Raw genomic sequence first — 17500 nt, 5'->3', positions numbered from 1 at the left:
TGGTTTTGTCTTTTATAATAAACCGGAAATATTGTGAATTGTTAGTTTTTACATGGTATTTTATTTTCAGTGAAATTATTATTCTTCTTATTGTTATTATTATCATTATTATTATTATTATTATTATAAGGTATTAGGTATGAGAGAGATTGTAGTATTACTATTGCAGTGGTTTTCCTTTTTCATATCGTCACATCTGTATTACTAAACAAGAAACCTTTTTACGTGAATAATGTGAGCCGTAGTTATATAATGGAACGTGTGGTAAGCAGGCATAGGTGCTCGGGGCTCTGCGAGAGAAAAGTGTGGCAGTGTGGCAGCATGACACGAGGAGAGTCAACAGGGCCGATGGGTCAGTCAAGCCTTAACACCCACCCCCATCTCTACCGTCACTTCTACCATTACCATTACCATTAGTCTCACTCCTCCTTGGTCTCTCTCTGCCACCTCCCCTACACTAACCTCACCCTTCCTTATCCTCCCCTTCCTAACCTCCTGCACTCCCTCTTTCCTCTTCCCTCTTTCGCTGTTCTCCCCCCCACTCTCCCCTCCCCGCCCCCCGCCGAGTTGCGATAGCGATCTACAAGGGAGAGGGAGAGAGAAGGGGAGGAGGTAGGGGGAAGGGGGGTCCAGTTATCGATCAATGGTTTTGTTCCATCAACACCCTCACTCTTTCTCTTTTCTCTTTCTTTCTCTTTCCTTCTCCTTCTCTTTCTCGTCCTTTTCTCCGCTGTTGTGGTGAAATGGTGTGGTAGTTGTGTGGCGGTGATGGTGTTTGTATGTTCATTTATTAATGGGTTTCATGTGTGTTTTGAGAAATTAGTGCAGTTGAGAAGCTGCAACTCTCTCTCTCTCTCTCTCTCTCTCTCTCTCTCTCTCTCTCTCTCTCTCTCATTTGTTTCTCTTTCCCACTCTCCCCCATACTGAGTAATATATAGATTTATTCATTAGTCTGTCTGTCTGCCTATCTATCTTTCTTTCTCTCACGCACTCACTCATTCTGCCGTTCCTCTCCTTCTCTCCTAGCGTCCTCCTCTCCTCCTCATCTGCCCTCAAACTAAATCGATATTGGAGCCCTTTAAAAGAACTCTCCTTTCACCTACGTGCGTTTGCGTGTCTGAGAGAGAGAGAGAGACGGAGACAGACACAGGCAGACAGGCAGACAGACAGAGAAATATGTTCATATATGTGTGCATGCCCGTGCACATTCCTTCAGCTTTCTCATTTTTTCGTCGATTTATGTCTAGTAGGCAGTCAGTATGCGTGTGTGAGTGTGTCTGTCTGCGGACGCGTCGTCTGAGTGACGGGAAGCGTGGAAGTGGCGGCCGCGCCTTCCGGAGCGGCGAGAAGTTGGAATCCGGGATGAGTAGGAATTATTCGCGTCTTTCCGTCGTTTAGGTGTGAAAGTGGAGACTCCGCCTGCGGGCCACGTGGCGCCTCCCCATTGGTCGCCCGCGCCGCCCGCGATTTCGGACGGTCGATCTCATATTTATATATGTGTATATATATATATATATATATATATATATATATATATAGTATATGTGTGTGTGTTTGAATTATATATATCATTTTTCGATTACTTATTTAATTAATTTTACATTTATGAGTTGTGTCACATGAGGGTGTATGTGATTTTATCTTGGTTTGTTTCTCTTTTATCTGTTCGTGTGATCATGGATTTTTTTAGCCTTTTATTTCTCCTCGAGACGTCGTAAACGGAAGCCTCTTATCACATGACATTTATTTCTCTCGATTTCCCCTTGCTGGAATTCCTTCTAAGTTCCTGTGAGAGAGAGAGAGAGAGAGAGAGAGAGAGAGAGAGAGAGAGAGAGAGAGAGAGAGAGAGAGAGAGAGAGAGAGAGAGAAATTATCAGAATGAGAAAGAGAAAGATAATAAAACGGGGGAGAGAACGGGGAGATAAAGAAATCAGAAAGATATAAAACAAAAAAACGATTGCGAGGGATTAAGTAACGGCTTTGCCCGCGAGTGTTTCATCGGCGCTGGTTTGCGAGACAGGAATGTTTTTTCTCTTCTTTTTTTTTTACTTTTTTTGTTTTATTTTTTTGTGTGTTTATCTTGTGTGTGTGTGTGTGTGTGTGTGTGTGTGTGTGTGTGTGTGTGTGATGTGCCTTGGTACGTACGCTCGTGTGTGTCTTTATCTCTTCCATGATTTACTTTTTCACTGTCATTTCTTTGGTATTTTCGCTCTCTTCCTTTCTTCGTCTCTCTCTCTCTCTCTCTCTCTCTCTCTCTTTCTCTTTCTCTCTCTCTCTCAATCCCTCCTCCCTCCCCTCCCCTCCCCTCCCCCCCTTCGTTCTTAGGATAGGTATTGCGTGTCGGGAGTGGGCGGAGCTTATTCCAAGGGAACGTGATCCGTGCAGCCAATCATAGGCGTTGTGGGCGGGGCCTATTTTGCATCGTCATAATGAACCGAAGTAAAATATAACGAGAGGGGAAGCGAAGGGGAGGGAGGAGAGGGGGGGGGGATTAGAAGGAGGGGGGAGGGATGAAAGGGGGTTTAGAAGGAGGGAGGGAGGGGGGGTAGATGGTTTACTTTTAAAGAAGGGACGACATATAATTTAAGATCCCGACGAAGCTTTAAACAGTGCGGAAAGAAGGAAGAGAGAGGTGAGGAAGAAGAAGAAGAAGAAGAAGAAGAAGAAAAAAAGGAGGAAGGCGGAGAAGTGGAGGAAGTTCGAAAGAAAGAAAGGGAAGGACAGGTCGGTGAGGCGAGGTCACAAGCCGGTATAAGTTGACCTGTGATCGCGATGACCTTTTCCGACGTCACCTTACCGTCATCGAGGGGACAATGCAACAACTATATTGACAGTAATTCAGCTTTCGTTGGCTAGGGGAGAGAGAGAGAGAGAGAGAGGGAGGGAGGAAGGGAGGAAGGGAGGTTCAGAGTCTGCACCCTCCCTTCCTCTCCTCCACCCCCCCCCCCACCTCTCTCTCTCCGTCCGTCCGTCCGTCTGCCCTGTGGTTCGTCCTCTTTATCTCTCCTCATGCGACTCTGGTCTCTACGGTAAGGTGGGGTAAAATCGAAAATGGCTTGTTTTCCGTCCTGCTGGTGACCCTCTTGGCGGCGTGTGGACGGCCGTTTGTTTTAAGGGAGGGGGGGGGGGAGGAGGGAGAAAATGGGAGACGAAGAGGGGAGAGAGGGAGTACGGGGAAGAAATGGGAAAGGGAGAGGGAGTGGGGGTGGGGGGGGGGGGGATTAGAGTGACATTTGGAGGCCTAGTGATTCGTCGAAGGGAGGAGGGGGAGGAGGTGGGGGAGAGGGAGGGAGGAAGGTTGAATATTGCACGAAGGGAAGGAGGGAGGGCTTGCGCTCTCTCCCTCGCTGTGTCTTCTTTTTACTGTCTTCACTTCGTTATATATTTGCTCTTCATCCCTCCCTCCTCTCTCTCTCTCTCTCTCTCTCTATATATATATATATATATATATATATTTTGTTTCTATATCTCCTTTGTTATATACCTGCTTCCCTGCTATCTCCTCTCCCTCTCCTCCCTTTCCCTCTCCCTCTCCCTCTCCCTCCTTTTCTCTCTCTCCCTCCGTCTCTCTCTCGCTCCTGCCCTCTCAAGTGGGAGGGGAAGGGTGGCACTGCTGGCTTTACCCTTCTCCCCTGGGAATCTCCCCGCCCCCCCCCCCCTCCTTCCCCCCGCCCCTTCCACTATCGACCGAACAGCTGCACGCACGCGGCCCCCACGTACACTCGCACGTCCATGCACGTGCTTTCGCCAAACAAACGCACGCCGTTGAACAAACAGACACAGGGGAACATGTACCCTCTCGCCTCTCTCTCCCTTTTCTATTGTAGGGTTTTTTAAAGGAGGGAACAAGCAGCGTCCTCTGGAATTTTGTTTGTGGGAGATCGAAAGGGGAAGAAGGAGGAGGAGGAGGAGGAGATGATGATGAGGATGAGGAAAGAAAGGGCGAGGTAAGAGAGTTTGGGTTGGGAGGAGAAAGGGAGAGAGAGGAAAACGCGAGAATGGAAGAGAGCTCTAAGAGAGAGAGAGAGAGAGAGAGAGAGAGAGAGAGAGAGAGAGAGAGAGAGAGAGAGAGAGAGAGAGAGAGAGAGAGAGAGGTCCATCTGCCACACATCACTCTACACTGAATTGACGGCCCGCAGAATGATGGCGGGACGTCCTGGTACACCACCTTTAAGCTGGCCCAGAGACCCACCCGGGCCCTCAGCTGTGTCCCCTCCCCACTGCCCCCCCCCCCTCTCTCTCTCTCTCTCTCTCTCTCTCTCTCTCTCTCTCTCTCTCTCTCTCTCTCTCTCTCTCTCTCTCTCTCTCTCTCTCTCTCTCTCTCTCTCTCTCCTCCCTCTCTCCTCCCTCTCTCCTCCCTCTCTCCTCCCTCTCTCCTCCCTCTTTCTCCTCCCTCTTTCTCCTCCCTTCCTTCCTCTTTCTTTCTATTTCCTTTTTTATCAAGCGTCTTCTGATATCCCCCGTATATTTTCTCTTCTTCCAGTATTTTCCCTTGGACTCGCCCTTTCTCTGGCGCACTCCTCCGATATAGGACATGTACATATATAATATGTATGTGTACGTGTGTGTGCGTATGTTTTTATGTATGTATGCATGTATGCCCGTGCGCATATCAGAATAATGAAGTACTGAAGGACTTTTTTTTTTTTTAATAACTTTAAAAATTGAAATCGCAGTATGACCCCTAAGAGAGGAGCCTGGAAAAGCGCATCATTTGCCCAGTCATTCGAAGGGCCGCCCTGTCGTCTTCATAAACCGCCCATAAATCATTCTCTTATCCTCATCCCCTCCTCGCCTTCCGCCGGGCACTTTTAACCGGTCTCTTCCCTTTGGTCTTTCCAGGAATGCGGAGGGCAGATAAAAGTGTACACCAACTGCTGTCCCCAGTCCACAGACCGCGTTATCCAGATCACAGGAGACCGTGAGCGTGCCATCCTCACCATCACGCGAATACTAGAGCTTATCAAAGAGGTAAGGGACGGAGTTGTGCCGTCGGGGGCTTTGCAAGGGTTAGAAGTGACGGTGCTCATCGGTGCGAGTCATCGTGCCTTTTATGATTTGCCTCGATTAGGATTGAGATATTGTTAGCTAATGTCGTCATTATTATTAATAGTATTGATATTAGGATGTTGCTCTACCGGTTTCCACATAAATGGCTTAAAATATGTCAGTGCTTGCAATCTGTAATCAACAGCTCATAGATCTGGAGAGAATTATAGTAATAAGTATTAACCAAATGAAGAGTAAGCAAAGCGGACAGAAGGTTAATCTCCCCTCCCCCTCTCGCACCCCCAGAGTCCCATCAAAGGTTTGTACAACTCCTACAACCCACACAACTTCGACGAGTTCTTCGCCAGCGAGTATGGCGGCTGGGGCGAGTCCCCCAAGGGCAGGTTCCCCGGGGGCCCCATGGGGCGCGGTCCCCCCCACATGGTTCCAGGGGGACCTATGGGACGAGGCCCGATGGGCCCCCCCGGCGGGCCACCCGGACCCCCAGGACCTCCCCCACCCTTCGGGAGGCGCGGGCCTATGGGGCCGCCCAGAGGCCCCCCACCCCCCATGCGAGGGCCGCCCAACGGAGAGTTCGACGGCATGCGCTCCAAGGGGGGCAAGCCCTTCATGAACGGCAGTGACCCGCACAACGGCGACCTGCCCACCACATCCACTCAGGTTGGTGCCTCGTTGTGTTGGAACGCCCAGGGCGTAGCGTTACTTTGCTGTTGGTTCTTTATCTTCCCCAGACCTTTTGCTGCATCTCACGCGGGACAGTTTCCCCACTTCTGTTGCGAATCCCTGAACTATTTGCATTAAAACAGTCATGTTTATTTACAATGATTAAAAAATACATAAAGTAGCAGAAGCATGCCCATTCTCACTTGCTATGTCCTCCCTCCCCCGCAGGTGACAATCCCGAAGGATGCGGCCGGCGCCATCATCGGCAAGGGCGGTGCCCGGATCAGGAAAATCCGCTCGGACTCCGGCGCGTCCATCTCCATCGAGGACTCGCGGCCCGGCGTCAACGACCGCGTGATCACCATCTCGGGAACGGAGCCTCAGATCAAGCACGCCCAGTATCTCCTGCAGCAGAGGTGAGTAGGCGGGCGGGGCCTCGAGTGTGCGGCCGGCACGCGATGCTCGGTTTTCCCTTCCTTTGCTATGACTAACATTCATTAACACAGGGACAGGTTGTGTGAATAGGCTTGCTGGCCTGGTTGCTATGCGAATTGCACTATTGGTTACTGTGCACAGATGGTAGTAGGGGTCATTGTTTGGTTGGAGTAAATAACATCCAAAAGTAAACTAAACAAAAACAAAATACATATAGGGTATTTAAAGTGTACTATTGTATGAAAACGGCAGTTGTGAGTGTCTGTCAGATTTCTTAACGGAGGTGCAAATAGCTTTAGTGTGTGATATTTCTCTCTCTCTTTCTTTCTTTCTTTCTTTCTTTCTTTCTTTCTTTCTTTCTTTCTTTCTTTCTTTCTTTCTTTCTTTCTCTCTCTCTTTCTTTCTCTCTCTCTTTCTTTCTCTCTCTCTCTCTCTCTCTCTCTCTCTCTCTCTCTCTCTCTCTCTCTCTCTCTCTCTCTCTCTCTCTCTCTCTCTCTCTCTCTCTCTCTCTCTCTCTCTCTTTCTTTCTTCTCACTCACACTTTCACTCCTTTCCTTTCCTTTCCTTTCCTTTCCTTCCCTTTTTCATTTTTTCATCTGTATAATAATGCAATTATCTGGCTGGGTATGTGAGCGTGAATCCATTAGAACACCTAAGCCATAGTTGTAGCACTTCCCTGCAAGTTGGGATTGTCAGACCCTGGAAGTTGAAGTAACATTATTACAATATCATTTAGTCTACAGTGAGATGCAATTGACAGTAAGGAAAATTGTGCCATATGACAGAGCATGGACACTTAGGTCCTGCACAGATAGCATTGTAATCATCAGCCAAGTAGCCTGACTTTTTATTAATGTTACTCTTCTGAAGGGTGTTCTTGAGTGACCAGTCGGCAGTAAATACATGTTTATACTCACCGTAAGAGAGAGAGTGTGATTGATTGATATAGGATTTTGTATGTTTTGAGCAAATTGGAGAACCAAAGAGTATGTAATATATTTTTACAAAACAAGATCTGTTCCTGTAATCGAGCAGATAATCAAAAGGAAAGTGATTATAAATCCAAGGTCTGCAATCTATTTTGCCAAAATTTACTTATTATTGAGAAAGAGATGGGTTTTGTGGGCGCCTTTCTGTGATTAACTGCTCGAGGCAATTTCTTTTATGTGTGATTGGGTCTCAGTAGGCTAGAGCAAACGCTGAAAATCTGTAAGCAAAGAATTAGTTCCTTACTCTGTCTGTAGTGGAGAATGTGTAATTGAATCTGTTTGGTGGGAATCTGGTTTTGTGTAGGTGGTCACATGTCTTGTTAAATTTGCCATTTTATGGTAAATCTGTATATTTCTAATACCCCATTGTCTTGAAAACATTGTAAAACAAGGGTTAGTGCTTAAGGTTCAGTTAATGAATAGGTGTAAATGCTTAAACAGAGTGTCACAAACTAAAATTATGTATATAATAGATACACACGTAGCCCAGTCGGTGATGTATAGAAGGGACGCAGTAGGCAACCAACTAACAACCAAGCTCAACTGACAACTAACAAGAGGCTCTCGTGGTGTGGAAGACTAGTGATTTTGTTGTTTGGTGCAGAATAACAAGAAATCACTAATCCTCCTATTGCGTTAGTCACTAACCTGCATGGCAAAGGGAAGGTGGAGGTGGAGATGGAGGTGGTGGTCCTGCTGCTACTACTAATGTGCTCCTTCTGCTGCTGCTACTACTACTACTGATACTAATACTAATACTACTAGTACTACTGCTGCTACTACTGCTACTACCATTGCTGCTGCTATTACTAATACTCATAAAAACACTACATCCTGTGCTCATCCTCACACTGGTGCCGTGGACTAACAGTGTGTACATTGTGTTGGTATGAGGAGTCCTGCTTCTCCATGGAGAATCCTCAGCACCAGCAAGCAGGGTTGGCAGTGCCTTAAATCTTGTTTTAATAATAATTTTAAGCAGATGATAGTCATATACCTTATAGTTTTCACAATATTTTGACTAATTGGTATCTCCATTCACATTCACATTCACAGTTACACGCAATCAGATACACTGTCTCACATGCACAGTATGGGGATACTTGTATATGAACACTTGCACACAAATGTGCATACACACAAACACAAATATACATTCAAATACACACTCACACTTGCACATGCAGAGTATGGGGATACATATATATGAACACATGCACACACAAATGCGCATATGTGCAGACACACACACACACACACACACACACATGCAGATGCACAGTATGGGGATACATATATGAACATGTACACAACAAAGGTGCATATACACAAATGTGCACACATGCAAACCTGCACACAAATATGTGCATACACACAAATGTGCATAAACACAAAAATGCATACACAAATCCACATACACACAAAAATGCATACACAAATCCACATACACACAAAAATGCATACACAAATCCACATATGCACAAAAATGCATACACAAACCCGCATATACACACACGCACACATGCACACACGCACACACATTTTCAAATTTAAAATGTAATTGATAATGTCAAATCATGGAAGTCCTACACATGCATATATTGAAATCCACTTGGAGATGTGTTTGGACAAGGAAATTAGCATTTATGTCCATTTTAATAAGACCAGGAATAGGCAGCATTGCTTCAGGAAGTAGATGAAACCTCAGGTCCTAAGAGTTCACACTTGATTAGCAGTTGGTAATCCCAGTTGAAAAGTAATTGAAGGATCTATGCAGTTGACACATTCATACAACTGAACAATGTGCAGAATAGAAGGAAGAGAGACCAACTGTTACAAAATGTAATTTTTTTTACGATACTAATTAGAATGATAATGCACAGTAGTCTTGAATATGTTTTGTGCAGACAAATGTGATATTTTAAGAGGTTATTCTTTGTCCAATTGTATAATTTTGTTTCTTGTTTCCTGTATGGTTTCATGCTAAAATTTATAGTATTGATACAAGATTGGATCGGTACTTTTCTTTGAGCTTTTCACTGTTTAAAAATGATAAAAAAGACTGCTATGTAATACCGTAACCCTTTCTTAATAGACTTATTATGTATGGAATATTTGAATTGTATCAAAGTTTCCCTTTTATTTTTTATTTTCACCAAGTTAGTTTGGGTTTGTCATGAACTTACTTTTAAATGTCATTTACTATTTATTTTGTGTTTTTTTACCTTCATTTGGTGTTTTTATATTTATTTATTTTTTTACTTTCTTTGTCCCACCAGTGTGCGCGAGTATGGAGGCTACCAGGACCCACGAGGAGACTATGATCATGACCAGCCTAGGTAACGAGTTTGGGGTCACTGATCTCTTACAGGCCTTTCTCTCTCTCTTCTCAGTCTCACAGTCTAGCTCGCAATAAATGTCAAAGCTTCATCTTCATAAGAAATCTGTGTGTGTCAGAGACCTCAATGGCCAGCGCCAGTTTGCCCGCCGCCAATCACCCTGTTCTCTTTGGTCCCGGCAGCGTTCGAGAGTACGGAGGGCAAGGCCGCAGATACTGAGCGACGGTACCTCGTTCAGCAATCATCATCATCACCCGATCTCGCGCGTTGATGAAGCTTCTTAACACACAACCCCCTCCCCCCACACACACGGAAGATACCATCTTTGTTTGTCACACTTACGTGAACAGGAAATCAAAAAAGAAAAAAAGAATGTTTTTTCTTTTTTCATTTGATCTGTCAGGCTTCTGATAAGCTGCTGCCGTTAATTTCAAGACCTTTTCGAGAAACTTGTTTGTACAAAAGGATAAATGTGTAAGACAAACAGGAAAGGTATTCCTCTTTGTTTCCTCTTTCAATTTTATTATTATTTTTGTCTTTTTTGAGAGAAGCCATTTAGAAACATGAAGTAGAATATTATAAGCAGTTTTAGACTTGTCCCAAGTCAGGTTGACGGCCCAAGAGTGGAGCCAGGCCGGACTGCAAAGCTTTTGATTAGGTGTAAACTGTTATAGGAATCTTACTTGCGTTGAGTCCTGAATAAATATGATGTTACTGTAACTGGGGAATTTGGATGGTGATGTCGAGAGGCACTACAGTGTTCCGGCAGCACAAAATGGAAGGAAGGAAGGGAGTGAGTGAGCGAGCCCCTCGAAGAGCACGTGTCTCTCAGTGGTTACTATCGAGAAACCCATTGGGAAGATGCTTAGAGCTCTGTTGGTGCAAAGACCTCACTGGTGACGACAAGGATTCCATCCAATATTTTCAAGAGACTGTTAATCAAAAGCATACATAAACCTGTATAGTTTTGTACTGCAAGCCAGAGTTTTATGTTTTATCAACCATCCGCATGTTTGCATATTTTGTTTTTGCTTTATATATGAAATCCAGATTGTATGATTGTAGATTTATCCATATTAAAAGTTTTTGCCATTAGGAAAGAAAAAAAATATAGAGGGAAAATTGGTCAATATTTTGGTCTCATCTTGGAGGCCGTGCGTCCACTAATTTACTATGAAATATTCAGGTATTTGACTAAATATACTAGTTCCAAAGTAACCACTGATGTATTTTTGTACAATTTTATCGTCATAATATTTGTTTCATGTTATTCTACATATGAATTACTAATAAATGTTGTCATCCTTCTCTAAGTCCTCAACCTCCTCCTACTACTAATGATTTCTCCTGAGTTGTTCCTTAAGCCTGAAGGTCCTGCTCAGCTTCAAGGACAACCTCACCCTTGACTCCTAAGAGACCTCTCCAAAAGATATAACTCTTTTCTAGAAATGGTGAGCTTTCCCCCCTCCCCCCCTTCCCCCTATTTCACAGCCACTAGCAAGTCCTCTCTCTTCTCTTCTCGTATAAGCTTTTTTCACAAAGGTTATATATAGCCCCGTCTCCTGCCTTATCTCCCGAGCTGAGATCATAACTGTTTGGTGTTCTACTCTTTAACATAGAGGCTAATTTTGCCCTTTTGCTTTAGCTCTGTTAACTCGGCGGGATGTGCTTCGGATGTTTACTTAGCCCATTTAATTTTTCAGAGGAAGGTCCCCCCCCCACCCCCACCGCCCCAAATCCGCCCCGATACATACAACTTGACAATTTTATTTGTCGTTTGCCATGTTCAGCATTTGTCTCTTTTTGAAGAGGAAGAAAATTTGATTTTTTGGGGGGGTGTTTATTGTAAAATCACTCGAAAAGGTTTTAAAATTTTTAGATGACTAAGCCATAAACATCAACTGAAGGTTGATGACAACTATGATGACAAACATGTAATGAAAATTGATCAAGTTAAGTTAACATCTAAACTACTTCCCTGTATGATTGTATGTCTGTACCTGATAATTGAAGCCATTGTCTGTGTACAAAAAAACACACACCCCGATGAATTATACACAGGAATCTTTCTTATTAGAGATTTTTGCTATAAATTGTGTCAGGATTTTAAGGAAATCACAGATGGAACTGTTTCTTTCCACATAATGTGTAAGTCTATTTTCTGCTATGGTTAATCAGCTTGTAAACTTGTAACTACTAATTATTATTATTATTTTGTTAGTTGATAATGGTATGAAGTATATCGCCTTTTGATATGCATCATCTCCCACAATTTAAGACCATTGTTATTCAAATGAGAGAATAATTTATTAGGTGCAGATTGTATGAAGCACATGTCCATTCTGCTTGAAGTATCGGGGTGTGACAAAGGTATCCTTGTCACAGTTAAAGGAGTAAAAAGACATAAGGACACTGGCCAGGACGTCCCCGTTAACTCCACAAGTCCAAGTCCCTCCCTCTATGCGTACTGGGGGGACACTAGGGCCCCCCTCCCTTAACTTTCGTGTCTCGTTGATCCTCCTTGACATAGAGAGTATTTTGTCAAGAGAAATGGCTCTGTGAAACTAAGGATTTTGGTCGAATTTATGCTTGGAAATTGTTTGCATCCTGTGTTCTGCTTTGATTTGACATTACTTAGGTTAGGATAACCTAAGGAATATGTGCAAGTGTGATTTAGCTACTTTTATGTTTTCTGAGGAGAATATCGTTATTCGTCATTATTACTATGATTACTGTCATCCCTGCTTCTGTAGGTAAAGTAGACATTCCATGCAGCCCAGTTTTGTTATGTTTTTAGTTTAAAGGAAAATAACAAAAAGTCACTTGCCAGAATACTTGACCAGAAGCCATCTGCATCCATTTTTACAAACGGAACGTGGATTGCCTTTCAAGGGGCAAGTCGTTCTTGAGTGTTTGTCATTAAAGTAAATAATAAAAAAAAGAAAAACTGCCTTATTTTCTGTAGAGGATTATATATATATATAAATCATTAATATTCCCTCTTTGTCAACAGTGTGTTATATTTTTGTCAATTCTCCTTTTACCAGTCTGGTTCAGTTTTCAGTTGTATCTTATGCAGTTTGGAGCAAGCTTTTCCATAAGTATGAGAAAGAGCCTTAACTCTTATAGGAACTAGGTACTTGGTCCCCATTGCCTGCATACATTAGTATTTGAAGTTATTACCTCCTAGAGAGTTTATGTCCAGTGGTATCTAGAAATTCTAATAAACACTATATTTGCTCCTCAGGGGATCAAACTAAACTATGCATCAAGTGGCCCAAATAGGAAAAAAATTTACCCAGCCAAGGCCATTCTTTTGAACTCACGTCACTATGGTGAAAACATTTGAGTTGTCAAGCTTTCTCAAATGGATATCTTTGATGATGACTTCTTAAACACAAGTTCTTCCTTTGTAGTGAAATGTAATGCTGGAGGCGAGTCGACCTTTCGAGTTCTTTTTAAACACATTCTCTGCATAGGTATGTAACGAACATTTTGAGAATTTCAATCTGGGAAATTATGATGTGCCTCAAGGTCCCCTGAACAGCAAGTATCTTCCTGCAGTGTAACTGAATGTTGACACACACAAAAGAGATTTGGTTTATACCTAAGGACCAGACACCGTTACTTGTGTCCATAGTTTAAAAAAAATAAAAAACTCTTGAAGCCATCCATTTTGTAATGTGATTATTGTATTTTGCATTCATATAAAGGATTAAATACCAGAGAAATTACAGTGTGTTTTCTTCAGTCCTTTTATATTTCTCCCTACTGACAGTACAGAAAGATGAATTACATAGGTGCTTAAAATTTATGCAAATTGTTACAAAAAAAAACCCCGTTAAAAACAGTAGTAAGACTCAACTAATAAAGCTAAAACACCAATATGTTTCAGCAGAAGCATAGTCAGTTATGTCCAGCAGAATATAACCATAATGAGTCAAGGTGAAGTAAAAACTTGTAATAATTTAAAGTAGATAATTTTTTGCGGCCCTTTGCTGCCAGAAGGATAATGAGATGAGAAATGTTCTAATAGACATTAAATGTTGAAGGATGCTATCATCAATTGGTTAAAAAAATGCAATATAATGCTAACAAAATATTCGTATCTACTTTCTACTTAGGCTGAATTATAGAAGTACAGATTAAAAGTCACTTACTTCTTGCCAGAAAGGATATTGCAAATTAAATGGTATTTTATAATTTTATATACATTTTTGTATTTGCAAGATCTACAGTACTTTTGATACTACACTAGCTGTGGAGTATATAAGAAATGAAATGTAGTACCATAGACAAAGCCCCAATTTTACAAGTTGGTAAAGCTAGCATCAGGTGACTGTAAAGAGCCTGTGCTAGTAGGACAGTTTGCAGTAGCAGTTCCCACACCAAGTTTTTCAGCGGCGCAGGCCTCTTTCTGTATAAACATATTAGGCCTGGTATCCACAATTGAGCCTAAAAGAAGCAGAAGTGACTTGCTTACAGCACTAATCATCCAGAAAGGATGACACCCTATAATGTTGAATATAAACAATGCCAGGCAACACTTTATCACAAGTCCATTTTTAACTGCTGGGATGGAGTCTCCGCTCTGACGATACACAAGACAATCACCCAGGCATAGTGTGCATCCAGTGCACTAATGTATGACTATCCACATCATACTTTACCACAGATTTCATCTGTCATTATCAGGTTAACCTAGCCTAACTTGAGTTAAGGTGCAATATTAGTCTCATAAATCATTACTGTTAAACATAGATTCACAAAACCCATACAGAACAATTTTCCTTTGTGAACACAATGATCAAACCATAAAAAAACAAAATATTCAAACATAAGAGTTGACCCTCAATGTACTAAAAGGAAAACTGCCTTATTTTCTGTAATAGATTATATATGAAATGAAAATATTGTCTGAATTGGAAAAACAATTTTTATACCTTTACATAGTGCATGATTAGGCCAGATAAGGATAAAGAAAACTCTCTAATATCAAGAACTAATACATTTAATCTCTTTGCTTAAGTGCTAGACTTCAATATTGAGTTACTTAACAATTTTAGCAGTAAAATAGATAAGCTTTTATGACTAGTATATGCTAAGATAATAAATATATAAGAAGGTAGATATTTCTACACAAAGCTAGAAAAATAAACACCAAAATTAGAAACAATAACTTTAAAGAGTTAATACTGACCTCTGCATTGAACATGAACTTTAACATATAAATTCAGTCTCATCTTCCACATGAGTGAGAGGAAGGCAGGCAGGTCGAGAATGGCTGGAGTGGATGCAGAAGAATCAAAATTTGTATGACAACTTACAAATTACTTGATAACTTATTGGTAACTACATATGAAAGGAAACATTCAATCAGTACAATCAATTATAAAAGGTTTGTTCTTGTGGATGATAATACAAACATTTTTACATCTAAATAAAAGCACAATACTTTTCCTGCCTCCTTTTGTCCTAGAAAAACCAAGGTCATGAATGAACAGTGATATAAATAAACAAACTGATACAAATCAACAGTGATATGATTAGTACCTATCAATTAGTAAGTCCGCTCTCTCCATTTTATATATGTGTGTGTATAATGTATAATGTATAATGTATATGTGTATATGTATGTATGTTAATATGTATATGTATGTATGTTAATATGTATATGTATGTATGTTAATATGTATATGTATGTATGTTAATATGTATATGTATGTATGTTAATATATATATGTATGTATGTTAATATGTATATGTATGTATGTTAATATGTATATGTATGTATGTTAATATGTATATGTATGAATGTTAATATGTATATGTATGTATGTTAATATGTATATGTATGTATGTTAATATATATATATATGTATGTTAATATGTATATGTATGTATGTTAATATGTATATGTATATGTATATGTGTGTGTGTGTGTGTGTGTGTGTGTGTGTGTGTGTGTGTGTGTGTGTGTGTGTGTGTGTGTGTGTGTGTGTGTGTGTGTGTGTGTGTGTGTGTGTGTGTGTGTGTGTGTGTGTGTGTGTGTGTGTGTGTGTGTGTGTGTGTGTGTGTGTGTGTGTGTGTGTGTGTGTGTGTGTGTGTGTGTGTGTGTGTGTGTGTGTGTGTGTGTGTGTGTGTGTGTGTGTGTGTGTGTGTGTGTGTGTGTGTGTAAAATGCAAGAGGAAGACAACTATGAGGAAACAATTAATTTTACTGAACCTAAAGCAGAAATTAAATACAAGTAAGCAGCAGGCTACATCTGAATATCCATAAACATCTAGCATGAAACCCTGCAAAAGGATGAATATAGCAGGGAATTCACTTCTACTGATCTATAGCAAATTTTTAATATCTGATATTTTCATGTCAAAAATGTTCTCTACTCAAAAGAACGTTAACAACAACTATTGCTGAAACTATATGCTCCAAGTAAAATACATTATTTGTCAACTTTGTTCATTTAAGGTATTGTATTGGAACTTCTCATGCTCAAATAATGTACAATGTACAGTAGTAAATTGATATATCTAAAATATTCTGATAGTTGAGACATGCACTAGTACAAGCACCCTATGAAATGCAATACCACACAAAGATAATCACACAAGAGACATAAAACATGCACACTATCATAAATACATCATGAAATAATGCAAATGAGTATTATAATACATCACTTATATCAGATAAGATAAAAACAATTTTTCTTAAACCTCATAATTTTCCACTTCAGGTCATATATGACCAAGTTTCTCTTCTACTAACAGAAAATAGGTAGACATTAAAGACAAGAACAAGAACTTGTACACATGGAAGTATGTCTGGACAAGCAATAAATCAAATATGCCACATTACAAGCTTTGCACAAGAGGGAAGGAATGCAACAAAACTACCCCCATCTTTTACTCCTTTGAACATTTAGAACCAGTTTGCTATATTGTCTAAGATTCTTTATCACAACATACATTATTGTCACTGCTTATACCAGAGTCCATCCTTCACACAAATATGTTATACATCCCCCCTTCCCCCCCCATCATAAAAAATGGATCTATCATCACAACACTCCTTAAAATCCTTAGCAAGGAAGGTTTAGGCAGATAAATCTTGACCAGAATAATTCTGCAAATTAAGAAATCAAGCTTGAAAAGGCTTCAGTAGGGCCGAATCGGAAAGTTATGTTCCACTTTAGTATTCCAAAACAGAAGTTCCTGGAAACACAAAGAGCTACTGTCTAATAAATTAATCAGAATAAAAAAATAATAAATAAAATGAAGTCACTTAAATAAAGTAAAGCATTGCAAAATAAAAAAAGCAGGTTACATAACATAAATATTAATTTATCTAGTTGTAGACTTGAATACAAGTTCATATCATTCTTTTACAAATGTACCCCAGGAAAAGCTGACTTCCCAAAAGATTCCAGACTAAAACTATACATAATATGTATTCAGTAGCATGAGACATCCAAGCCTCTTCCTTAGTATGGTTTCATATTGTCAAATTGCACTTTTAGTCCTCCTTAACCCTTAAAAGCTGAAATGTCATAACTGCTTTGCATAATGCACAAAATATAACATGTCAAAAAAAAAATCTAGATCATCTGTATGACATATCTAAATGAAAATCAATACAAAATAATTGTGAATTATAGTAGACAACAGAATTGCATTTTTCTCCACCTACATGCACATGAAATTCTGACTTTTGCCATCCTTTAGGGGTTAAAGCACAATATGCACAAGACAACACACTAAATGTTACTATGACAATTCCTCTGTACAGTCTTCAAAAAAAAAATCTAGATCATCTGTATGACATATCTAAATGAAAATCAATACAAAATAATTGTGAATTATAGTAGACAACAGAATTGCATTTTTCTCCACCTACATGCACATGAAATTCTGACTTTTGCCATCCTTTAGGGGTTAAAGCACAATATGCACAAGACAACACACTAAATGTTACTATGACAATTCCTCTGTACAGTCTTCAAAACCCAGAAAAATATACTTTTCTTAATACAAACCAACTTGCCTTTGATATTAATGCATT

At 40.7% G+C, this 17500-nt stretch overlaps 2 protein-coding genes across 13 annotated transcripts in view; one reads left to right on the top strand and one right to left on the bottom strand.

Annotated features, from left to right (window-relative positions):
* Positions 1–13170, top strand: part of LOC125027954 (heterogeneous nuclear ribonucleoprotein K-like) — a 135480-nt gene extending 122310 nt beyond the window's left edge. For all 11 annotated transcript variants that reach the window (XM_047617141.1, XM_047617139.1, XM_047617143.1 and 8 more), the window contains 5 exons: positions 4843–4971; positions 5296–5670; positions 5902–6089; positions 9377–9436; positions 9619–13170. In XM_047617141.1, coding sequence (XP_047473097.1) covers positions 4843–4971; positions 5296–5670; positions 5902–6089; positions 9377–9436; positions 9619–9655 — 789 coding nt within the window. In that variant the 3' untranslated portion in view covers positions 9656–13170. The remainder of the gene's footprint in view (positions 1–4842; positions 4972–5295; positions 5671–5901; positions 6090–9376; positions 9437–9618) is intronic.
* Positions 13171–17247: 4077 nt separating this feature from the next.
* Positions 17248–17500, bottom strand: part of LOC125027984 (G protein-coupled receptor 137Ba-like) — a 16302-nt gene continuing 16049 nt past the window's right edge. For both annotated transcript variants that reach the window (XM_047617213.1, XM_047617214.1), the window contains exon 10: positions 17248–17500. This exon is cut by the window's right edge and continues 2161 nt beyond it. The gene's annotated coding sequence lies outside the window, so the exon portion shown is untranslated.

Source organism: Penaeus chinensis, chromosome 8 (assembly GCF_019202785.1).
Source record: "Penaeus chinensis breed Huanghai No. 1 chromosome 8, ASM1920278v2, whole genome shotgun sequence".
NCBI classification, from domain to species: Eukaryota; Metazoa; Arthropoda; class Malacostraca; order Decapoda; family Penaeidae; genus Penaeus; species Penaeus chinensis.
This window is presented reverse-complemented; position numbering and strand designations above follow the sequence as displayed.